The 25875-nt window shown below is 36.9% G+C and overlaps 2 protein-coding genes across 2 annotated transcripts in view; both read right to left on the bottom strand.

The window, feature by feature from the left end:
* The window catches only part of LOC132105653 (myosin-binding protein C, cardiac-type-like), a 32382-nt gene extending 8076 nt beyond the window's left edge, over nt 1–24306 (bottom strand). Inside the window, exons 1-23 of the mRNA XM_059510941.1 lie at nt 24171–24306; nt 20397–20666; nt 19862–19981; nt 19664–19750; nt 19432–19580; nt 19203–19320; nt 19029–19077; nt 13493–13552; nt 12874–12876; nt 12227–12250; nt 11652–11815; nt 10141–10273; nt 9949–9951; nt 9247–9371; nt 8995–9100; nt 6674–6840; nt 5733–5898; nt 4942–5048; nt 4808–4837; nt 4519–4658; nt 3004–3163; nt 2576–2680; nt 2091–2279 (exon numbers count right to left, since the gene is read on the bottom strand). Of these exons, the coding sequence (XP_059366924.1) occupies nt 2091–2279; nt 2576–2680; nt 3004–3163; nt 4519–4658; nt 4808–4837; nt 4942–5048; nt 5733–5898; nt 6674–6840; nt 8995–9100; nt 9247–9371; nt 9949–9951; nt 10141–10273; nt 11652–11815; nt 12227–12250; nt 12874–12876; nt 13493–13552; nt 19029–19077; nt 19203–19320; nt 19432–19580; nt 19664–19750; nt 19862–19981; nt 20397–20666; nt 24171–24195 (2500 nt within the window). The 5' untranslated portion in view covers nt 24196–24306. The remainder of the gene's footprint in view (nt 1–2090; nt 2280–2575; nt 2681–3003; nt 3164–4518; nt 4659–4807; nt 4838–4941; nt 5049–5732; nt 5899–6673; nt 6841–8994; nt 9101–9246; nt 9372–9948; nt 9952–10140; nt 10274–11651; nt 11816–12226; nt 12251–12873; nt 12877–13492; nt 13553–19028; nt 19078–19202; nt 19321–19431; nt 19581–19663; nt 19751–19861; nt 19982–20396; nt 20667–24170) is intronic.
* Nucleotides 940–1871, bottom strand: LOC132105643 (fibrous sheath CABYR-binding protein-like). The gene has a single exon (XM_059510931.1). It carries the CDS (start codon nt 1429–1431, stop codon nt 1063–1065), a length of 369 nt encoding a protein of 122 aa, XP_059366914.1. The 5' UTR covers nt 1432–1871; the 3' UTR covers nt 940–1062.
* Nucleotides 24307–25875: the final 1569 nt, after the last annotated feature.

Here is a 25875-nt window from a genome sequence, read left to right as displayed (position 1 = left end):
CAGGTCAAGCTGTGTTTTTATGAAGACTGTGAACTTGCAGCAAATCCAAGAACATCTATTCATATCTAGCCAAGAGTTATCTAGAGTGCAAAGATTACTCAATTACTTTTCCTACAAACAACTGTTTATCGCTCTAAATATGAGGCCAATAGGAATAAACAGTGTAAAATGATCAGGCTTTGCCTTGTTGTACTTATTCAGGCCTTAAGGTGCATTCATCACATTTACCATTCTTCCCTAAATTTTCATGTTGAGATCAAGTTATTTCATTAGGAATTTGCAATCGTAAATGAAAGCAAAAGATTTCCCCACACAGATTTTGCACCGGATTTAAGATGCAATTTTGCCACATTGACCAACAGAACACTGCTTGGTTTGGAAGTGACTTCTGTGTAAACTGTGCTTTATTCAATGCTACACTACTGACATTTAATGTTTTTTGCCTGCAACATTTCACTAATCTTTATATGCAACCATACACACAATGACATTAATGGCAATTTGTTAAATCATGACGTAAGTAATGTTTCCGGGTCCAAGTCTCTACTTGTTTCAATTGAGAATGCTCAACAGCTATTTATGAGCATGGTTTATTCATATAAAGATTTTAAAAATGCTATACCATAGTTTCCAGGCTCAAGACATCCCAGACAACAACATTTTAATGATTCAAAAGAGATGAATCACTGTCTAAATAATTGAGATTTCGATATTGCAATAAAGGTTAGGTTTGTGATTTTTTGGTTGTACTACAACACACTGTAAGTATATATTAGCACCGTTTGTTATTTGCTTTTGGCATCTGATTTGGACCAGGAATCAGTGACTTCAGACTTAACAAGCAGACAGTAAAATCCTACATGCTCCAACTTAAGCATATCAATACCCAAGCTTAATACAATACATATTGATTAAACTGTATGTGGACAGGTATTATCAAACTGGTTTAGGATTTATGCCACTCTATGGTGTATTCTTGAAATAAGTTAAGGACAATGATGCATAAAGATATACTGTATAATATATAAAGATGCCATGAAGACTGGTATAATCCCTGCATTGTTAATCTTCACAAAAGATTGTTAGAAATAAACGCCTACTGCCAACAGGTTTAGGCTCTGGTTCCGGCTCTGGTGGGGGGACAGTTTCCTCAGGAGGCACTTCTGCAGATGGTGCCCCTTCCTCTCCTGGTGGTGCTGCTTCTGCTGGAGAAGCTCCATCTTTAGAAGCAGCAGGAGTTTCCTCCTCAGCTGGAGGTGCAGGAGCTTCAATACTGGCCTCTTGTGCAGGGTCTTGTATAGCTGGTGCTTCTGGCTCTGGCTCTTTGGATTCTGCTGGGACATCGGGCACTGGCTCGGTTGGTGGTGCTTCAGCTGGTGGTGCCTCAGCTGGCTTCTTCTCAGCAGTCTTGGGGAGCATCGGTTTGGTCATTCTGTCTCTGGATCACTTCAGTCTGGTGTGTTCTACAAGTAAAGCCTTAAAATTGTCTGTCTGTTCTGTAACACCTGCTGTGGTCTTCTCTTGGCAGACGGTGACAGGCAAGCAACAAAGGAAGTGCAGTGTCCTGCCCCCTCTTCTCTTTTGACAATGCCATAGATACAGCTTTGCAAAGAGCTAACATGCCATTATTTATAGAGAAGGGTGCCATGGATAGTTTCCTTATCAGCTGTCTTGTAACAGACAACAGTCTAGATAGCAATGCTTTTAATACAGCTCACTAGAAGATTATGTTAAATATGAGCAAACAATGAATGCAAGAACATCATTAACATGTCAATTGTTTAAACTGGAAAAAAAGCTTTTCAGACCACTTTATTAGAACACAAGCTGTTGATTGTACCAATTAGATGAATGAAAAAATGTGGCAAAATAGCTCATTTTTTGCAACCCTTAAGGGATAGTTCATCCAAAAGTGACAATTAAAGAAGATGCTAAAGAAGATACTTTGTAGAATATTGATAACCAAACTGTTTCAGTTCCCATTGATTCACACTGTATGGATATCCGTATCAGAGGCTTAAAGAAAAGCAGAGAAAACAAACAAGTCCCTATTATGAAGCAAAGTTCTAAATCAAATCAGTGGAACTCACCAACTGGCACAAATGGCTGGGAGGCAGCACTGGGGCGTGACATGCCGATGGCGTTTACTGCGTAAACACGCATTTCGTAGGCTACACCCTCAATCATTCTCTTGGCTTCATATGTCGTCTCTTTATAAGGATCAAAATTGAGTCTCATCCATCTATAGCTCTTTTTCTTCTTCCTTTCAAGAACGTAACCTGAAAGACATTAATAGTACATTGTTATAATCATGCACTTCCTCTACAGTGCACATTTAAAAGCTGATTTTCAGCAATATTATTAGGTCATTTTTCATTAGGTAGCTTCTTCATAATATGTATGCTCCTTCACTTAACTTCAAATTAGATATATTTTGTATTAAGTTAGAGGTTGAGCAAAATCCATTGATAGTTCTCAGGAACATGTGATGTAAACAAGATTGACTTAATAGAATATGAACTGCTTATACTGACTACTTATAGTGACTACTTATGGTGTAATACTAATAAGTCACCTATGACTGGCTGGCCACCATCAAAGAGTGGGGGATCCCATTGGACAATACAAGAATCTTCACCGACGCTAAGGATTCTGGGAGCTTCAGGTGGATCTGGCACATCTGTAAAACATTAAAAGCACAGTCAAACCATTTCTTCTGTACAGCTAATATACCGCTACGTCAAAGGCATTTAGATCTCAAATGGCAGCTCTCTCCTATAGATTTGAATGTTGCAGTGATAATAAAGTGAGTGATAATAAACAGCCAGAAAGAGATGTGGACAGTTAAGTTTGTGTCCTTTTGATGCATTTTATTTTAGTGCAGTTCTGAAGTGTACAAAAGAGTGCTGCAACATGGCTAATAATAAATAAAGGCTTATCTTCAGCCTCTCAGAGATCCGCTGGGAAATGTACCCATGGTAATGGGGTTTAAAAAAGGCTTACCAACAACTTTGACATTAATGTCAGCTGTATCCTCTCCAGCAGGATTGCGTACAATGACAGAGTACACTCCCTCATCCTGACGCTCCGCCCCCTCAATGGTAAAGATACAGTGGCCTTTGGTACTCTCCACATGGACCCGCCCATGTGAGCCTGTCAGCACCTGAACAACCAATCAAAACCACTTGTTAAAAATGGTTTTCATATCAACCTGGATCAGTCACAGGCCTTCAAATCTGAATTCTCTAAACCAGGGAATCAAGAACAAATCACAGAGGAAGTTCTAATATAATACTTGCAAATGCCAAAACACCCATAGATACAGCAGTTATCTGAATTTCCAGAAGATATACATTACCTGTTAAATACCCCCAGTTCCTATGAATGGATGGTGCTTATCTTTTATTTTCGAACTTTATACTTTATGATCTTTAGATTATAAAAGACTCACTCACCTTGTAGACACTGTATTGTATAGAGTTGCGTGTGTGGTGTGTGTGTATGTGAAAAACTTCACATACTGTACACTGTCAAGATCTCAAACGTATTATGATTTGTGTGTCAAAGTGATGGCTGTGTTAATATTATGGCAGTCATGTTTCCTTTTTACCCAGGAAAAGGCAAACCGCAGTTAAAGTATAGAAGAAATTTTAACAATTTCAATCACTAATATTTTTTAAAAAGAAGATAGATAGATAGATAGATAGATAGATAGATAGATAGATAGATAGATAGATAGATAGATAGATAGATAGATAGATAGATAGATAGATAGATAGATAGATAGATAGATAGATGACATCATACAACACAGGTCAATAACATCACAGCCAAAGCAAGAAGCAAATCAGACACATGATTATGTGCAGTGTACAAGTAGTTGTGATTGTTAAGGCCAAAACTCACTTCACCGTTCTTCACTGTCCATGTATGCCTGGGTTCAGGACGCGACTCTCCCTCCTTAAAGCTACCCTACATGAGCAGAGCAGAAGCTGTGAAGCCATGGCAACCAGGTCAGAGGTTAAGTGTGAGAAAATTTACTGTCAACCTTCCATTTCAGCACAAACTCTCAGTCCCAGTGAGCCTCGACAAGACTTTCTGGTTATGGCTGGGAGATTTTACAGTACCTACCTGTCAAGGCTTCTGAAGCCCAGCTGATAGATCTCCTGTTACATATGCAGGACAACATGGCAAATTGTAAAGAATTACAAATCACAAACTGCAGATGAATTTAAAAAAACATAATTTGACCTCAACATAAAGAATGAAAAAAAAGAAAAGATTTTCTAACTAAATATCATTCTAAAGGAGAAGTTTATTGTAGGTTTGGGTGCTCTGCTGTAGTCGACCAGGGCTGTGTTTCGCCAAATGCAAGTAGATCTTACAGATCATTAATGCCAATGGTTTCTAAGATCTACTTAGGCTTACAATGCTTTTGGGAAACACAGTCCAGGCCTATTCGCACAGACAGGGATTGTTAGAAATCGTTACCAGACAAATTTAATGAATAACTCCTACCTTTTCTCCTTTTGTCCAAACCACAATAGGGGCAGGATCTCCAGTAATTGGTACATCTAGTCGCAGTTTATTTCCAGCCACAACCAAGATTGTGGACTCAGCGGTGCGGCCCATGCAGTCAAGATGAATCTTGGGAGGATCTTTAAAAAAAAAAGACATTTTGACACATTTCTCAAAAATTAATTGGTACATTTTTTTTCCCTTCCATTTCAATATTTATGATTTAATGTAGTTCCCAAACACACATCAACTGACTTATGAATTGTAGTAATGCTGTTTTTATTTTTACCTTGGCGTGGAACAAAATCAATCTTGACCTCTGCGAAGATAAAACACAATCAGTTGAAAAACAATGGCAAAGATTTTTTTTTAAGAGTAGTTTAAACTCACGTTCAAAAGTAATAATTAAACTAAAGGATGTACCTAAAAAGTTGAGCTTGGCAGAGAGATTGAAGGCATAGCCCTCAGGAACGAAGGTGTAGTCAGCCTCATCCTCTGGCTTTACGTCATCAATGGTCAGCTTATGAATCCTAAATATAAATATTTTTTAATTTATTAAGAAGGGACCTTGTGTCGGCACTCGTTATAACGCTACATTTTCTCTGACAATGACAATTGTTCAGTAGTGTTTTGTAGTTTCAGTTTTGTTGATCTATTTTGATTCAGAACTAGTTATTTTAAGTTATTAATAACTTAAATGAATCACTCAAACATGTGACTCAGGCACTGAAGTGTTGGCACAGTTTCTGACAACTTTTACAACAAGGGGAACAAAAAGAACACTGGATGAAGGTAAAGTGAAATAAGTTCCAAAACGCCTAAAAAAAATAAAATTACCATAAAGTTAAAGGACACTGCAATGTTTTAGACATGTTTTTGTGATTTATGTAAACACAAAGTTACTAGGTTCAGTACCATGAAAAGGCCACAAGTTAAACTTTTAAATTTTACTTTACTACTATTTACTATGAATATAATATTTTATTACACTTTAAACTTCATACCACTTTTAGAGCTGCTTTGCTTTTGGCAGTGTTTTTGTGGGTTGACTTACTTACATTGTCTAGCTACCATTCAGTTTAGCCAAATCTTAAATGCTTGTTTTAACTTAACCAGGCTTGTTTAACCTCAGTTGGAGGGATGAATGTATAGACTTTGCTTATCGACATCAAGAAGTCTCCAACTTCATATTAACCTAACACATGTGCACTTACCTTCCAATGTGTGTGATATGAGTTCTGGCATCAGCTTTCACCTCCACTCCATTTTTGTACCAGACGCCTTTCACATTCTCATCAGATACCTCACATTTGAACACAGCCTGGTCTTTGGCCTTCACCGTCAGGTCAGCAATGCTTTGATACACCTCTAGCTGTTTCTCTAAAAGTCAGAGGTCAAAGATGTCATCACACATGACCAAATACCATTCACTTAATAAAAAAGAACAGCAACATGCATTGATGTTTGGGTGAACATTCCCTTTAAGATAATAAAGAGAGGTGGGGTAAAGAAAGTTAACAATCCCACCAACGGGATGGTAGAGTTACAGTATTACTTGGCAGCTTCTTTTCTTTCTTTTTTTTGCACCTCTTGTACTTGATCAAAAGCCCAGACAAACTGGTAGCAGACATACCTGTGTATCAGTTTGTTTGCTCGTAAAGTGCTATACATGCTTGAAGACTTAGTATAGGTGACAGAATGAAGGAGGGAGAAGGGAGAGTGAGAAAGGGACAGAAGAAAACAATAAAAAGAAATGGGAGAGAAAGGGAATGAGTCATAAATCTTTCTTAGATGCTAATAAAAGAGAGAGATGGAGCAGCGTGTGGCAATGAAAGAAAGAGAGAGTGTTAAACCTGCCCTGTTCAAACATATGGGTCAGGAGGTCTAACAATAGCTGGCATGTGAGCAGTGTGAGTGATAACCTTGTACAGAAGTGTCTTTGTCCATGTTTTTTAAACTGACGAGAGGTGAAGTTTGAATGACATAGACACAAGTGTGAAACCTTAATGACTGCCATATGTGCAAAGTACTTTTTGTAATATAATTTTCCCATCCTTTCTAATAAGTTACAGTACCAATCTGAAAACATATGTGGCTAGGGACAGAAGTTAGCAAATATAGGAGGCCTTAAAACTCTCCATATTAAGATATGTACCCTGAACCATGAGCTCTGCTAATGATTGCCCTCCATTGGTTTTCACTCGGTAGTGTCCACAGTCCTCTTTGGTCACATCATTAATGATAAGGACATGCTTACATCCATCTTTCTTGAAGCGGTACTTGAAGGACTCATCTCGGGTGAGTTCCACACCATCTTTCTCCCTGTACAGGTCAGAAGTTTGGTATTAATATTTGTTGATGCAAATGGTTTTCAATAACTGAATATACTGTAGGTCAATTCAACAATTTGAACATGGAGCAGCTTTGAAATCAAAGGACAGAACCATATAGGGCCTTAAAAAATGAAGATTGCAAAAGAAAAGTTTATTAAGAATGAGAATCTAGAGAGAAATAAAGATATATTGAATAGTTTTAGATTTCCAGGCATGATAACTTTAGAAAAAGAATATTTATGTCACTCAGACAGATATACTCTATGCAACTGAGCTGATAGAAAAAAAATGAGGTACATTTCTAGTTGTTTTTTGTTTACATATTTTTTTTTTTTTTCTCGATATTCCACTTTTAAAGTGGAAAAGTATCAGCTGTATGCAAAGCCACATTAAGATTTCCAAATCTCTGGGACTGAACCATTGAGGGCCTTTAAAATGAAGATACCAAAAGGAAAGTTTGTTAAGAACCAGAATCTAAAAGGATATAGGATATTAAGATATCTTGAATACTTTTTGAGTTACAGGCATGCAAACCTGAGGCAAAAAAAATAAATAAATAAATAAATAAAAAACACAAAAAGTGCTTTTTGCCATTTTTGAACTGTCACCAATAGAATATAATGAACCCAACATTGCAGAAGACAACAGATTATTAGACTTATAAACCCATCAATCTATGTGTAAAACTAAAATAATGCCATCTTTCTGAAGTCATTTTTACACCCCTCTAATTTGGCTCCAAATCTTAGGTGAAACTTTTGTGGAAAAAATTGTGGACTACTCTGTAAATATACATCTGTGACGTTTAATATTTTGGTTTTCATCACCATGCTTGTCTTTCTTCAGAACATTTTTTTTAGCCAGGGACCTCTGGAATGACCCTATTGAGATTCGCGTTTATCAGGTTTTCAATGGCGATGAAACTTAAGTAGTGTACAGTTGTGATGCGAGTGAACCCGCTTTTTAAACAAATGTAGGATGGAACAGATGCTGTCTGGATTTTGAGATGTCGGTGTTGGACTCAAAAATGAATGTGAGCATGCAGGGATTGTGGAGGGGGGGGTTTTAACCAGACAAAATGATTGGAGAAGTCTGCCATACTGTATGTCACCAGAGAAAAGTTTTCAGCACAAGATCAATCATGACATTTTAATGGAACAATATGAGGTTAAAAAACAACAACATACATAAATTCAGTTGGAAAGAAATCTATGACAGAAAAGATGCTCAATTACAAAAGCAAAGGGAAATTCCAAGAAGTTTGCACCTGATCATGAAAGAAAAAAACAGTTTTAAAAGATAATGTACTGTAATGATAAAAACCTCAGAAATGCAAATCTTGATTTATGATCATTATTGCGGGGTAGTGAGAGCAATGGGATAAATCAAATGGCTGAAATAGTAAAGGACTAACTATTTATATCAAGTTGATAGCTGCTAATCTTTTCACATGCACCCTTGAGCTTTTATTCCAATCCGCAAGTGATGCAACTCTACACCATACGCTAGTTCATTCCAATCAGTTTAGACTAAAGACACAAAACCACATTATAATTAACCCTATTACACTTGTAATATGAAAAAACAATATTGTTTTGTTCCAGTACTAGGAACAGTATCTACTTTTTCTAATCATCAAAGTCATCCACTATTCAAGATAGGTGCCATAAACCGCTAGTGACTTTCTCATTCCATTCTAGGACACTTGTGAGGTGCTAAAAGGCTGCTATGACCTTTTCCAGGCACTGATCATTTACAGCCCGGGTGATATAGAGCCTTGGCTTCAGCCATGGCAGAACCAGCACTCACTCATGCACCACCATCTGTCCCTCACTGTGACTCACCCACCCAACCAGCCAGCCAGCCATGCTAAAAGAAACACATATGCCATCTACTGGACATCTGTGGAATGCCAGGACTCTGACTTATCCAGGACAGCTTGAGAAATGGTCACCTTTTCTTTAAACTCTTCTTTGGTTGTGTTTGGCATCTTTGGTGTAATGCAGTTTAGTACAGATATTAGCTTTTCGACTTCATTATGGGTGCACATCTGACCTGAAAGGCCTTTTTAAAAATATGTCCCGGAAAATGTGGTACTACTAATGGAAGGGAAAAGGAAGTGTGTGCATGTTGACAGACCTACCATTTCACATGAGCCCCCTCTTCAGACACTTCACACTCAAACTCTACTCGTTCTCCCTTCATAACCATCTGATCCTCTAGATTACGTACAATCACAACAGGAGGCTCTAAAGGCAGGGAGAGATGTTTATTAAAACACACACACACACACACACACACACACACACACACACAAATAATATAAATAAAAAATGCTAGAATTCTGTAAAATGTTGTCTTTTCCATAAGATCTCTGTCTGTGCAAATTAAATACCTTTAACAAAGAGCTCAGTGACGGTCTTCTCTTCTCCAATCAAGCACGTATAAGCAGCATCATCTGCCAGCGTACAGTTGTTGATTGTGAGGAAGCGTTTGTTGCCTATACTCTCAAAGATGTACCTGTGGGAAGATGAGAAATTATTTAGTAGCAGTCCCAGCGTTGTTCTCTAGATGGGGAAAAAGCATCAATGTTGGAGAGGCTCTTCCAAACACATATGAACAATACAGTACATATCAGAAAAACAACAAAACACTCATTTAACACACACACACACACACACACACACACAAAACATAATAATAAAAAAAACCTTGATAGGACATGTCAAAAATATTGTGGCAGACAAATAATAGGCAACTGTTGACATATGAGAAGATTCGTTATAAAATTCTTCAGTTCACGAGGTGTATTTTTAAAAAAAGGTTTTATTTAACTAAGGTCACTGAAAGATGTTATGAGCCAACGAGGATAGTTTTTGTTCTATTGTTATTTGAGTCCTTAAACATCTGACAGCCTCCATCTGTTGGCACGGCTGACATCTGTGTGTACAGAGAAATGCATTCTTGGAAAGCTGTCCCTGTATATACATAGTCAACAGGCTGTTTGAAACATTTAACCCCACAGAGACAAGCCTTGAAGTTGCTGATTGTGTTTACGCTGCGTATTGTCGTAAGCATTCTGTTGGGTTCAACTCACTTGCTAGGGTTGACAGCGGAGAGCAGGCAGAGCAGTCCATCCATCCGTAAGCACACGGTGTTGTCAGAAGTCAAAGAAATAGACAGTTATTTGTAATCGTTTCCATGTACTTTACTACTTTAAGAGAATGCATAACACATGTGACTCAATTTTATCCCCTTTACATTACAGCGAAAGGAACAAAGTAAATACCTTCCAGTTGGGTGGATCTCTTGTCCATTTTTTAGCCATTTAACCTCTGCATCTGGATTGGCCACTTCAATTTGCATTTTGATCTTGTGTCCCTTTTCGACTTGGTAAGCTGGGTCCAGTTTCCTCAAAAATGCTGTGGTTAAAAATAAAAATGAAAATTTAACACTATTAGAAAGAAATGTGCAGCACATAAGCATGTTTTAAAAAAAGTTTAGGGTTTCTAATAAACAGCAAGAAAAATCTGAAGCAAGAAAACTACTGACAGTGGTAATTTGTAGTCGTTTCATATCCACTTAATATTACTTCACCATTATCACTGCAACTCAACCTATCGCTAATAGTCAAATCAGTCAATGACTTACAGTGCCTTGAAAAATTATTCATATGTTAAACTGCTTGAAATTAGTTTTGTTTTTATTTCACATCAATCTATACACTATGACGACAAGGCAAAAAACTTTTATTAAAAAAAAATTATTAAGAAGGAAAAACTGATAAGTACTATTCAGTACTTTAGTTGAAGCATCTTGACAACCCCATGTCTTTTCGGGTATGATACACCTCTGCATTTGGCCATTATCTGACATTCTTCTGCTCATCTCTTCACCTCTCAAACTCTGTCAAGTTGGTCGGGGGCCGACAGACATTTTTCAGGTTTCTCCAGAAATATTAGATTGAGTTCAAGCCCAAGCTCTGGTTGGGCCACTCAAGAACATTCACGGAGTTGTCCTTAAGCTACTTGTGAGCTGTGTGCTTAGGGTCATTGTCCTGTTGGAAGTTGAACCTTCTGCCCAGTCTGAGGTTCTGAATGCTCTGGACTAAGTTTTCATTTAGGCTATCTCTATATTTTGCTGTGTTGAGCTTTCCTTCTACTCTGACGAGTCCCTCAGTCCCTGTTGATAAGAAACACCCCCACAGCATGAGGCTGGGCTGGACTGTTGGGATGGTACTGTGCAGGTGATGAGCAGGGCCTAGTTTCCTCCATACGTGATGCTTGGAACTAAGGTTCATCAGACCAGAAAATCTTGTTTCTTGCAGTTTGAGAGTTCTATGGGTCTTTTTTATTTTTTTTGCGTAGATTCCAAGTGGGTTTTAATTTTTGCTCTGATATGGATTTTAAGCTGTTTTTCACCTTTTGTTGAGGAGCATGTTCCTTTTCCAAATCATACCCATTTAATTTAATTTCCCAAAGGTTAACTCCTCTCGAAGTGTAGTAATATCTACAAGCAGTATTGGAATGCTCCTGAGCTAAATTTCAAGTGTCCCAGAAAAGGGTATGAATACTTATGTAATGTAATTATTTCTGTTGTTTTATTTTTTTTATAAATTTGCTAAGTTGTCACAAATCTGTTTTTCATTATAGTGGATGGAGATTAGATTGAAGTGGAAAAAATAAATAATTTAAAGCAGTTTAACATAAGGCAGCAGCATAACAAAACATGAAAAAAGGCCATGTATATATGCTACTTGAGTGGCCTGTACAGTTAACTAAGTTCAGCAAGGTTACAAACCTGCACTTTTCTTCTCTTCTTTTTTCATTTTTTTGAGTCTCTTAAGCATCCCCCGCAGGTCCGTGATTCCATGCTGGAAGGCGATCTTTTCATACTCCGATGGTGGAGCCTTCTGGAGTATTTCCCATATGTCTACCTCAGACTCTGTGCTCACATGAACAGCTCTGCAGACCCACAACAGTGGACAGAGATTGATCAGGACAGATAAATCAAGTCTAAACATCTTGTATCATTACAGTGTTTTAAAATGGTTCTTTAAAAGTTTATTAAAGGGATAGGTCACACACACAAAAAAAGAGAATTCTGTCATTATTTACTCAGCCTGATGTTTTCAAACCTGTATTATGTTTTCTTTTAAAGAACCGCAAAAAATAAGATAATTATGAAAATGCGTTTCATCTACACAGTGCACATTAATGGGGTCAAAAATAGCAATGGATCCCATCTTTTGTTCTGCAGAAGAAGAAAAAAAGTAATACAGGTTTGGAACAACATAAAGGTGAGTAAATGATGATAGGCGTTAAGCATGTAAGGTACATCATTTGTTCAATCCTTTATGTTTAAAATAATCTTACCGTGGGCCAGTTTTTAAGAAACTGCTGTAGTTATGTAGTGGCAGAACCCAAGAGTCAAGCATGGTAAGACAAACCACAGCAGATTATTGCACATTATCAAGTTCACTGATCACATAACAACTTATTGTTAAACAATCAAGACCATTTTAGTTCCATTTTTAAAAAGGCACTTAAAACATGCAGTCTGCATTGTGGCCTATAGAATCTTCCTTCTTATTCAAATGTTTTATCTTCATATGCCTCTTGTGTTTATTAAACTAAAAGGGTTAGAAACTGTTTGTGTGAACTTACAGTGTTTACTGACATAACCAATTTGCTGTGCTGTCAGAGTCAGTGAATGTGTTATGAATGCGTGGAATGTGAAAGGACGTAGGAATCGTGAGAGTTCTAGGTTTATGTGATTAATTAGGACTATATGAGTAGTGAGGAAGGAGTCTGCTAAAAATAATTCAAGCATGACTTGGTCTATCTAGGTCCAAGTGGGTGTGCAGTCTGCAGAGTGGAAAAACTTAGAAGGACTAAAGTTAGCAATCAGTGGCTGATTAGGAGAGAGAATAATCCTGGCATCCTACAAACACACACACACACACGGCAATACAACATTCATCGTTCCTTCATACACAGTCAGTTCAGTGTGACACACTTACTCTCTGAATATGGGAGTGGAACAGCCACAGAGGAGAAAAACAGGAAAAAAATATGAACATAGATAAGCTTTAGAAGGAAAAAATCATTGTGTGGGTCAAATGGGAAGAAAGAAAATAATAAGGAGAAATAAATAATGACTAAGTAAAGCCTACATTTCAGTGTTTGAAATCACATATTTTATAAATCTTTTTTTTTTATGTATTTTAGGCCTCAATAATAAACAGTGCTTTTTACAATGTCAAAGAAAACTTAAAACACACATAATATGTAAAACGAATAAGAAATATTTGAGATTTTGTTAGATTCAACCAAAGTTCCTTTAAGGCATCAAAGTACAGTACATCTAAAGTCTTTGATTCCACTATTCATAGGTCACTCAATCATTTGTGACACTGAGCATGTTATTTCCTTTGTACAAGATGTTTTCTGGATCTTGCTCAAATCATGTTAACTCATGCCGATGACATTATAGGCAAATTGTTCAATTAAAATATTGCATTTTCATCAGTGCTCTCAGATTTTGGACCCACACTGTATTCACTGGGGACTTTTTTGGACAGATAGAGAAAGTGGACAATGAATGTATGTGACATATTAGATCTCTAACTAAAGCCTCACCTCTTTTTCAGTAAAGCACTGAAGTCCAGTTCTCCTGAGTCTTCACCTGCATCTGTGCTACTGTAGGAGAGAAATGAATCACAGGCCACAATTCTCACATCATTATGTACATTTTAGGGAAAACTGCTTCTCTAACATTAAAATACAGTCATTTATTAAATATGGATATGTATTTAGTAAATTGTTTTGTAAAAGAACAGAATATCAAGCATGTTTATGCAAATGACACATGTACATGATGTATTATTATCTATAAAACATATGGAATGGATGAACACTACTGTTCAAAAGTTTTGGGACCGATAAGATTTTTCAGAAATATTGTTTTAAAGAAGTCTATTATGCTCTCCAAGGCTATATTTGTTTAATCAAAAAATTACAGTCAGAATAGTAATGTTATTAAATATAATAAAAAAAAATAACTGTTGTCTTATATATATATATATATATATATATATATATATATATATACATACATATTTGGACACACCTTCTCATTCAAAGAGTTTTCTTTAATTTCACGACTATGAAAATTGTAGAGTCACACTGAAGGCATCAAGGGCTATTTGACCAAGAAGGAGAGAGATGGGGTGCTGCGCCAGATGACCTGGCCTCCACAGTCACCGGACCTGAACCCAATCGAGATGGTTTAGGGGTGAGCTGGACCGCAGACAGAAGGCAAAAGGGCCAACAAGTGCTAAGCATCTCTCGGGGAACTCCTTCAAGACTGTTGGAAGACCATTTCAGGTGACTACCTCTTGAAGCTCATCAAGAGAATGCCAAGAATGTGCAAAGCAGTAATCAAAGCAAAAGGTGGCTACTTTGAAGAACCTACAATATGACATATTTTCAGTTGTTTCACACTTTTTTGTTATGTATATAATTCCATATATAATTCCACGTGTGTTAATTCATAGTTTTGATGCCTTCAGTGTGAATCTACAATTTTCATAGTCATGAAAATAAAGAAAACTCTTTGAATAAGAAGGTGTGTCCAAACTTTTGGTCTGAACTGTATATATATATAAAAATGTAATTTATTCCTGTAAGGTCGAAACTGAATTTACTGAATTTTTAGCAGCTAATACTCCTGTCTTCAGTGTCACACAATCCTTCAGAAATCTTTCTAGGATGCTGATTTTGCGATCAAGTAACATTTATTTTTATTATTATTTATACATTTTTTTTTTATAAATGCACCCTTACTACACCCTTTCTTTTTTTTCTTTCTTTTTTTTTTACATTTAAAGATGGATCTTCTTGACCCCAAATATTTGAATGGTAGTGTATACTGACACATTTATACAAGATGCACAAACAATACATGCACTTTATACAGATATCATTAAGCTACACTGAGGCAGTAGAAACAGGAGCAGAGCTGCACTATACTGTAAACACGCTTTGATGGAGGATGACAAAGTTGAGTTAAAGACACAGAAATGCTGATGTACAGAAGAAATCCATAGCAGACTTCCTCTATGATCAAACATTACTGCACATATCAAAGACCTATATGCTTATTATAAGGCAACAATATTATAATAAGTGATCAACTTGTCTTCTTTTTGATAAAGCGAGTAGTATTTAAAAGATGTGTATGTATGACCCATGATGAACTGTCTTTAAGGAACTTCTTAAAGACACGAAGAGGAACAACAAAACAGAAACGTCACTCAAAGTTTGTGCAGCTGGTTCCACTGATTTTGACAAGGTGTCAGCCAAAGTTAAGAATTGCATCAAGAGATTTCTGCTATTACATTTAAAGTAACAAGAATTAAAGTACTTCAAAACGGTCACAGGCAAATGCTGTTTCTGATTAAACTGGTGGCAGCGTTATTAGTGTGATCCTCTAATTTGCTCATTCTTAATCAGTGTCTGCACTTGAAAAGATCAGTGGACAGGGAAAATAATTCACTTTAAGGCCCTCTGCCTCCCATACACAAGTAATGAGTGTTTGGAAATGGCCCTTCTCACAAAAACAGAGAAAAGTGTGAGAAGAGATGGAGGAAGACAACAGAAAGGAAATGAGAGTTTGGAAAGGTCCTTGGAGAGTGAGTCATAAAGCGTCAGCAATAACTAATATCACTCTCCTTAGATGTTGCAGACAAAGGGAGAAGATTGAAAAGGACAGAAAGAAAAGGGCAAGCTACAACCGATGACTGATAGAGGGACACGGATGGACACTGAAGGACAAAATGAACTCTTTTTGATGACAAATCAAAGGGTTTGGTTGGGTAAAGACAATGACTGTGTGAATGTATCCCCTGCTGCAGCAAACCCCATTAGCTACCTGCCAGGCTCTCCCATCTTCTTCTTACCACCTGCACTGATGCTCCTGGGTAATCAGCAGTTCCAAAAAGTGTTAATGCAATAGCAGAGGTGGAAAGTAACGAATTACATTTACTCGCGTTACTGTAATTGAGTAGCTTTTTTGTGTATTAATACTTTTTAAAGTATTTTTTTAAATCTGTAATTTTACTTTTACTTAAGTATATTTTGTTTAAAGTATTGTACTTCGCTACATTTTAAAACACATTAATTACTGAGTAAAAAAAAAAAAAAAAAAAAAAAAAATCGCTCCCTGGAAACTACGTCAGTAAATAATGGGCAGGAGGGCAAACTGGCGCTAAAATCACAAGAAAGATGCAGACGGACAAAACAGGGATTTAGTGGTGCAGACACCGCTGAAAACGAAACCCCGTCATATTCTGAAGTTGAACTCGAAGGAAATGAAGTGAACCCCTGGCCATATGTATGCTCTATTATGCAGTGTAAGCTGTACTTGCTTAGGAAGACCAAACTAGCAGCTTATAAAATCTCGACAAGACATCAACCCTTCGCAAGAATGTAGAGGTAAGCTAAATAATTGCATCGTTGCATTGGTGGTTAAAATGAAGCTTTGACATTTTAGCAAGAGGTTTTGCACAAATTAGCCAAAAAGACAGTGGTGAGGAGTGTGCTATATATATCATCTATTATACGATAATATCATATTTTTTGTTTTAATGATGTGCGCGCTTATAGTGCGTTCTTTCACTGTGTGATTCAGTCTCCTAAAATGCATTTAGAATCATAGGCGCCGATACCGTGGAGCACCCACGGAAAATACCGAGCACCCACGGAAAATGAGCACCCACGTGTGCCAGTGCCAGACTGCCAGTAGGCAACATTTATTTAAAATTAAACATTGCAGTTGGCGCTATGAAGCGTCTGCCACACTGTGATTGGTTATGTTGTTGTCAGTGACAGTGACATAACCAGTCGCATGCATGTTCCATATCCTATCCACCAATCACAGCGTTTCTGAAAACGTCCCATCCCCCACTATACAGTGCCGTGCGAGTATGTAATCATTTACTGCTTTCCGTAATCACTAATCATTAATCAGACTAAAATGGACAGATTTGTTATAAAAAAAACAAACCTATTAATATTGATATATCGACATTATTTTACTGGATCTAGTGGCTTTGGCTTTTTGTGAATAAACGTCCAGTATTTTTTCTCTTTCAAAGTTTTGTCTGTCATGTTCTTCCACCTCATTTCATACCCAGCAGTACGTTAATATGTAAATGTTACGGTACATTCCCTAGACTCCTTAAAGTTCGTAACAGGGTTTAAATGGGAACATTTTTCTGCTCAAGTATAGGCCTATATACGGTTTAAAAGAGGAAAAACTAATGGACACAAAAGTAGCCTACTTTTGGACAGAATACAAGTTCCTTGTTAAATACATAAAATAAAAAAATATTTTTTTAGCCTATATGAATAATGGATTCGAAACCTCAAAGAAAAGCCATGCCACTATCAAAAGAAACCTCGAAACATAAATGAGGTAGACATTCCCAGAAACTCATTATTTTAGTCGCAACAATCGGTTAATGGAAACGCTGTCCTTTCGCAATAGTCTTTTAATCAATATTTACAAAACATTAATTTCCCAAGAAGCTGAACGCATTAGCGGTTACGTGTCAGTTAAACTTTTCATCTCCAATCCTGTTTGTATTTTTGAGAAGTGACGCTGTTGTGTTTGTTTGTATCGGCCGCTGTCCATTAGCCTAAGGTTCTGAAATGCAATATTTTTTTAATAGCCTAGTCTATTTTTTTATTTTTTAAATGGCTTGCGCCCTTGAGCACCCACGGAGAAAAACATAAATCGGCGCCTATGTTTAGAATGATCACAAAATTGAAGATATAGGGGCAGAAAATTCCCATATTTATATAATTTCATACATTAAATCAAAATCACACAAAGAATGCCGTCTTTTCCTCCAAAAATCATCATGAATATATACATACATACATATATATATAACAGTTCAGTAAACAAGTAAGAGACTTGCGTTTTAGACACCATATTGCCTTTTTTAGCTCTATTTCTACAACAGAAAATAATTCCAAACACAGCCACCAAAGCACAGTTTTGCGTCTCTGAGCAACGTGACAGTGTTTCGTTCCTGAATGAATCAACCGTTTAAATGATTCGGTTCAATCGCAATGACTCACTTATTAACAGTGACTTGCTGACACATACTGGCCATTTTAATATCACATTTAAAGTATCTTTTGATTTTTTTAAATAATTAATTTCTTATCATTTCAAATGAGTATTCAACATTTTATGTCTTGTATATCAAAACATTATTCATGCATTTGTAACTGCAGGTTAAATGCATTCTTGTCCTGCACTAGTGTAATACATCTAAATGCCACTTCCAATGAATCTTCTGCATTTCCTCTGCATTAAAAGATGAGTTTGTTGATACTGATTTGCCTGGTAACAGCCCAAATGTTTTATTATTCTAAATAACTGATTCCTTTAATTAAAAACAACTAGTTTGAGATTAATAGACCTATCCCAAGGGTGTCAAACTCAGTTCCTGGAGGGCCGTAGCCCTGCAGAGTTTAGTTCTAACCCTGCTCCAGCACACATATCATGTAGTTTTCAAATAAACCTAAATGATTAGATTAGCTGGATCAGGTGTGTTTAATTAGGGTTATATCTAAACTGTGCAGGACTGTGGCCCTCCAGGAACTGAGTTTGATACCCTTGGCCTGTCCCATTTTTGACTCCCTCCCACTGTTAAAATGTAACTAAGTAATTTTTACTCTGAGTAAATTTTAAATGAGCTACTTTTTACTTTTACTTGAGTTGATTTTTAGACTGGTACTTTTACTTGTACTTAAGTAAAATTTCATTAATGTAATGGTACTTTTACTTGAGTAGAATATTTTTGTACTCTTTCCACCTCTGTGCAATAGCAATACAAAACTTTAAATCCCAAATACGAACTCAAATGCTTTCTTTACATAAAAACAAATCACATAAAGGAGCGCTAGGATCTACGCACAAAATTATCAAAACAACACACCACACGACATTCAAGAAAGCAAACAAACCAGGTAAGCACTTTGCTGAAATAGCATGATAATGCTGGTCTGCATGAGTCACATCACTTTTTAAAATTTTATGAAGCAATTGTTGAAATAAATACTTTGTAGTTTATTAAAAACACAAAGACAAAATACTCACGTGCGTCTAAATGCAGAGCGAATATCAAACCCATCTGTTGTACGAGCCTCTGGAGTAGAATGTGCACGGTGAAATGCACACATTATCAAATTAATTTGGTACAATTTTCAATTAAAACAAACAATTCTTTCCTTGTAGATATTTATCAAGCATGCATTTAGTTATTTTTATTACCATGCACTGCCAGGTCAAAATTGCAGCTGTCAAACTTGTCTCTAGAGGACACCTCACAACGGTAAGCTCCAGCGAAGTTGGCTTTAGCTGCAATGATATGCATCTCGAAGGTGTACACCTGAATAGAAATAAGTGCTCGGTTAATTTTGCTTATTTTTGACTTTCAAGCTTTTCTAAATATATTGAGATAGTATATTACACAACTGTTTGGTATTGACCATTGTCAGACCTTTGTGTTGCGGTCATAGTGCTCTTTGAGTTGAAGGTGCTTTCCTGACTTGCTGGCCAGATCCATCCACTTTCCTTTGAACCATTTGACTGTGGGCTTCTTCAGCAGAGATTCACCACACACCCGAGCAACAAAACTAATGTTCTCACCTAAATGTGGTAACAGATTGGAAGAAATGTTTTATTTCATATGTACTATTAATTTCTTAGTGATCAGAGGCCCTGTTACTCACCTACATTTACCTCTCCACTTTGAGGCTTTTCAGTGAAGAGACCAGTAAGGTCCTGCCTTGTGTCAGGTTGATGACTCTCAGGCAGACCTAGAAGAACAAACAAAAAAATAGGTTAGCTATCCAGTGAATTTTACATTTTTGAAATGTTTACAATTAATTTGCTTATCTAAATATGCCTGTCTGTTTTCATAATCACACCATCTGATACGGTTCCACTGGTGTCTGGTGCTAAACTTTCAGTAGGTGCTGATGGAGTCTCTTTAGGCTTAGGTTCTGCAACTGCAGGATCTGGGGACACAGCTTTTTGTGGTTCCTTCACTGCAACAATGAAAAAACAATCCTTAAAATGTCTTTCAGGCAGATTAAAACAATTCTATTCTAAAGCTATTCCTCTGGTATTTAATTTAACCCACACTTATCTCTTGTCCATGCACAATGCCTAACAAGATTACAAGCTCCACGAATGGACACTGAAAGGTTTATGTGTTTGAAGTGAAGAACGGCTATAAGAGTTCTGGTGAGTTTCTCAAATTCCATAGTAGGCTGAGAAATCCTTATGGTGATAACATGCTCAGAAAAAGTGCTTTAATAAAACAACCAGTTGCACCTCTAGAAAAAAAGTGAATCAGAAAGGAGAATTGGTTTGTGGTGCTCTGTTCACAAATAAGCCAAAGGTGAGATAAAAGTGAGTTAAATACAGGAAATTGTGCGTCACCATCCAAACATCACCCACCTTCTGATTCTTTTATCTTTAATTCAAATTTGACCTTTGACACCCCAGCAATAATAGCATATCCCACTGCATCCTCCTGAACTACATTGTTTATGGCGAGAGAGTGCATATTGCCCTCCGCTGAGATGGTGTATTTGTAACTGGATGAGATGTCCTTGGAGTCTCGCTGCCATCTCACTTTTACATCAGGCTTCTCAGTCTCTGCTTCAAATATGACTGTTGCCCCAGTCTCAGCCGTCTGAGTCTTTGGTTTCTTGGTGAAAGCTGAGACTGAAGAAGTGAGGGAACCAGTGTTGGTTTAAAGAAAAAATGCATTTCCAAAATCTCATAAAGCTCTTATCTATGAAAAGATCCGGCCCTGACCCAATTTCCTCTCTAAACACTTGTTTACTGTAGAGCACATTCAGTGGTACAATCAATGTGTTCTATGTACTTTGACGCAACGTGTTGTGCCCTTCACATCGGTGTAGTAATGTTACCTGCCAGTTTACACTAGTGCTACCACTAGACTAGATGGTGTTTCCTTTCCATAGCAGTGACTCTTGAGTTAGAAGAAGTTCACTTTCAGAATGAAAATCCTGTCATCATTTACTCACCCTCCACTTGTTCCAAACCTGAATGAGTTTCTTTCTTCTTAAAAGTTTACGTGGTATCATCTTCCCTCTGAACAATGCATGTTAAAGTAGTGTTCATAAGCCAGCTCAGCTTTTTTTTTTTACAGCGGTAACCCAGGAAACACTGTGTCATTGCTGATCATAAGCGCCACCTGCTGTCAGAGAGTGAATCTGCGTCTCATTCAGCTCGTCTGCTGTTTCATTCAGATATGTGTTATGTAGTATAGTTTCACAAAACTAAAGTCAGGACATTCTGTTTTTGCTTCAAATTTCGAAATTATCCCGTCTAATTTAGATTAAAAACTCATGGTGCACATATGCTGCATCTTTGTTTGGATTATAATTCAAATCCAATGGTTGCCTGTAATTTTAAATGGATAGAGCAGACAAAGCATTAGTACACAAAGAAACATGCCGTAATAGCCTAAACGACTCATTTTCGTTTACTCTATAATGTCTTCAATCTCATTTTGTTAAAAATAAAAAAAATAAAAATAGAAATCGTGAAATCAAAATCGTGCATCGAATCGAATCGTGATTTGAGTGAATCGTTACATCCCTATTAATTATAATTGCGCTGAGGGTGTTTAAAAAGTGTTATCTCAGAGTTGTAGTTATGTTACACATCAGTGCTGTTTGTCTAACCGTTTGTCCTGCTGATCTCATCCATATCGCCATAAAATATAAAGATCTGTGTCGTAAATCAAATGGTTTTGATATGTTTTGTGATCTGATCCATATTGGCGGAAGTTATAGACTATAAGTTTTAAATGCATATTTCTTGCAAATGCAAATTTTATCATAGTTTTGGAGCACACTAGCATAGATAACCGTAAGGCTAACATATTCATACTTCCATTTTACATGGGGACTTTGAGTCACTCTGAAATGAAAGTATGATAAGACAATCTAATTTATATTTCCAATAAATAATTTTGTTATTACCTGGTCACTTTAAAAAAAAATTTTGCAAGCCAATTAAGTGATATGTTTCTCTAGCTAGAATTCTGTAAAACTATCAAAATACCAATGACCCAAGTTAAATAAAAAAAACCGTGTAAAATGTACACAGTAATGTACTCATAGCATATATTATGAAAAGCTTATACAATATTTAATAGACTACTTTAGGCCTTCTGACACTTGAAGGTGTTGCTGGAACTTGATCTTCATGGCTCACATGCCTTGAATTATTAACTGCTTATTCATCTTTCTTTCTTTACCTTTGAGTTGCATATCTTCAATCACATCAGTGCAAATGGTTCAAGCATAAAACAAGCTAACCCTCTGGGTTTAAAAATAGAATGCATTTGCTCCCCATTGAGAACTGCAGTCCACGTTGACACAGCCGCAGGTAGCTGCTAGATGGATTAGCTATCTATTTCTGTTTTTTATCAAGTACTGGTCTCTCTTTCTCTTGCCATTTCAAAACCATGGGTATCCACATTGCCTTTATTCCACAGTGATAATAATCTAATAATGATGTCTCTGTCGTACATATGTTTTGAAAAATAATGTCTGTGAGATAAGCACAAAAATTGTAAATTTGACATTTGAAATGTCGGGTTGAATGTCTACTAGAAGAATTATATGTGAGAGGTAAGTGCCTAGAGTGGGAGGTCAGGGGATAATTAAAGTCACAGAGTGTCAGCCAATACTCACTGGAGTTTGCAATAAGCTAAGATGGGAAGGGAAACTATTTTATGAAGGTGACATTTATCATGAAGCTTATACTAGATGCTAATGGTTGCCAAACATTAGTTCTTAGGTGTGCCACTCAAATGTCTTCAAAACAAAGTCTGTTCAGTCTAGAGTCTAGAGTGAAGTGAAGTGAGTGAAGTGACATTCAGCCAAGTATGGTGACCCATACTCAGAATTTGTGCTCTGCATTTAACCCATCCGAAATGCACACACACAGAGCAGTGAACACACACACACACTGTGAACACACACCCGGAGCAGTGGGCAGCCATTTATGCTGCGGCGCCCGGGGAGCAGTTAGGGGTTCAATGCCTTGCTCAAGGACACCTAAGTCGTGGTATTGAAGGTGGAGAGAGAACTGTACATGCACTCCCCCCACCCACAATTCCTGCCGGCCCGGGACTCGAACTCACAACCTTTCGATTGGGAGTCCAACTCTCTAACCATTAGGCCACGACTTCCCCTTAAGCAGTGGTTCTCACCATTTTTGTCTCCTGTAACTTTTTTTTTTTCAAATATATATATATATATATGTCACGCATATATATAAAGACTACACTTTAAGACTTATTGGGGCCCTATTTGACCCTGGCACCTGGTAGAGAGCCACTGGTCTACAGCCTTTGAAATACACTGAAGAGATTGAAAAAGGGAAGTGAGAGTGTGAAGAGAAAGTGTCTGCAGGTTAATTTTATGGCTACCACTAAACTCCATTACTTAATACTGAAAAGTCATGCAACAGCATTGTTAGAATGCTGTAGGTCTTAGCGAATTTCAATGCAGTGGGCTGTCAAACATAATGCTATCACATTATGGCAATCTTTTAATTCCTGCTTAGGCAGGGTTATTCCTGCCCTTTAAAAAGCCCTTTAGTCCACTGCCATTATTCTATCACATTTGCTTAGACAGGCCAATAATTGATATTTTGGTTTAAAAGAAGGCAGTTTATCTATCTATCTATCTATCTATCTATCTATCTATATATATATATATATATATATATATATATATATAGATAGATAGATATATATCTATATATATATTGCCATTAAGAAATTGAAGAAAAGTGCACATAATACTCACATGCTTTGAATGCTTTACACATAGTAGGCTTTAAAACACAACAGCTGTAGCGTGCCTAACTTTTTATAAGAACATTGTGACAATATATTATGGAACTGCTCATTCAAAGCAACTGACATTGCCCATTTTTCAAATTACTACAGATTATTTGTTCAAATTATAACAGAAGAAGAATCAGAGGTGCAGGAGTTCAAATTATATCAAATACATAGTCACGGAAAACCAAGCACACATAGGGTCAAAGTTCAGAACGGAAAGGTAACATTCCCTCAACCAAAAACTCAAAACAACACAGATTAAATGTCTCTCCTTACAGACAAAAATCTGTTATATACACAAATGTCAAATAGAAATAAGAACAAAATCACTGGCATACCTGTCTTTTTATTTGGCTCTGGCATCCTGGTTGAGTGTCCCTATTGGGCTCCAACAGGCATTGTGGACACCAACACCAACACTCCTCTTTTAATAGATACCTCCTGCACCACACCCCCCAAATGTCACGCAGTACATGCCCCAAACCATCGTGCCCACCCCTTCAGCCATCTACCACCATCATTGAGCACACTATCCATCACCTCTTTTGGTTGACAGAACTAAAGAATATAAAGAAGCTATAGGATGAACGATAAGGGAGCAGGTAAATTTAGAGTCTGACTGTAGCAAATAATCTTCAGATGTTCCCTCCCAACCATACTCCTCAAAGAAAGGGCTCAAACACTACTTCTTTTTTGTTGGTAATATTTGTAGCATTCTTGAACAACCTCTGACTTTGCTTGACCTTCAGGAAGCCACAGCTTTTACATCTGCAGTTTTGTTTTCAGTGTCAGCAAATAAAGAATAGGTTTAGGATGAGCACCTACTCTCTTAACATAAAGGACATGAGGTATGTATACATTTAGTTAAGGAGATTTAATTGTATCAATTTCTATCTTATTCTATCTTCTATTCTTAATTCTAGAATTAAACAAAGACATGATATTGTTACTTCATAATGGAGAGAGTGTTCTTGCTATTGACGACTGAAGCCCCAAGAAAATATCTTATTGGACAAATAGGCCCAAAGCAACTGACATCCATTATGAAAAACCGTAGGCCTACTTCCCCACAACTTCAGGCCCCTTTTCCTCATGCCACCAGTCAAGCATTGCTATGTTTGACCTTTCTGTCAAAAGTTGAATGATAAGGATGCTTGTCTAGTGCACTCACTCAAATAACAGTGCCTGAATTCGTCCTGTTAGTTGGGCTCATTCTTTGGGGTCTATTGTTTCAAACTGTTATTTACTTTAATCAAAAGCATGAAATGATGTTTAAATCTAACTTTTTAAACAAACTGACCCTAAAAGCATGAATGGACTAACATTTCATGTCTTTTTCAATATCCTCTAATGGTTGTTTTACTGGGGAGTCATATACATAACTTTGCAACTGTTTTCATTTGCATGCTTATGTCCACCTTTTGACCCTGAGACATAAAGGACACAACTGCACATCAACAATCACCGACTTTTGATTTATGTATCTTGCCTTGCCTTAACTTTAAAAAATCACACTTGTCATTTGAATTGAATATCTTAATAAATAAATATTGTATTTTGAAAGAATCCTATTCACTACACTACACTACTACTTTTAGTAACTTTTAGTAACATTGCAAAATACAGTTAAAAACCCCTAACATACTGATGATTTCATTGCTTTTGTTGAAAGGACAGATCCTTGGTGTCCTTTTGAAACTTCTGATATTTTAAAAGTCATATTGTATTAAATAACCATGCTTATCAATTCCATGTATAACTGTCCTTGAGTTTGATGTGTTGTATAGCCTGCTCTTTTGACCACCGTCACACAGGTCTGTCAGCACCTTGTCATTCCAGCATCAGACAGCATCACGCTAGCTGTTGCATATTGACAACTGGATGAAAGACTTCATTCAGATGGAGATACGACATGAAAGAAAGTTATTTACAGTTGTTGTAATGACTATACATTCGCTGTGGGCCTGTAACTGGCTTTCTACTAATCTAGGTGTGAAGCCAGAAGGATCTGCCACAGCTGAACCACAATGAACTGGAATTATC

The sequence above is a fragment of the Carassius carassius genome, chromosome 2 (assembly GCF_963082965.1).
Source record: "Carassius carassius chromosome 2, fCarCar2.1, whole genome shotgun sequence".
NCBI lineage: Eukaryota > Metazoa > Chordata > Actinopteri > Cypriniformes > Cyprinidae > Carassius > Carassius carassius.
The sequence above is the reverse complement of the archived record's forward strand: the minus strand, read 5'-3'. Positions and strand labels throughout refer to the sequence as shown.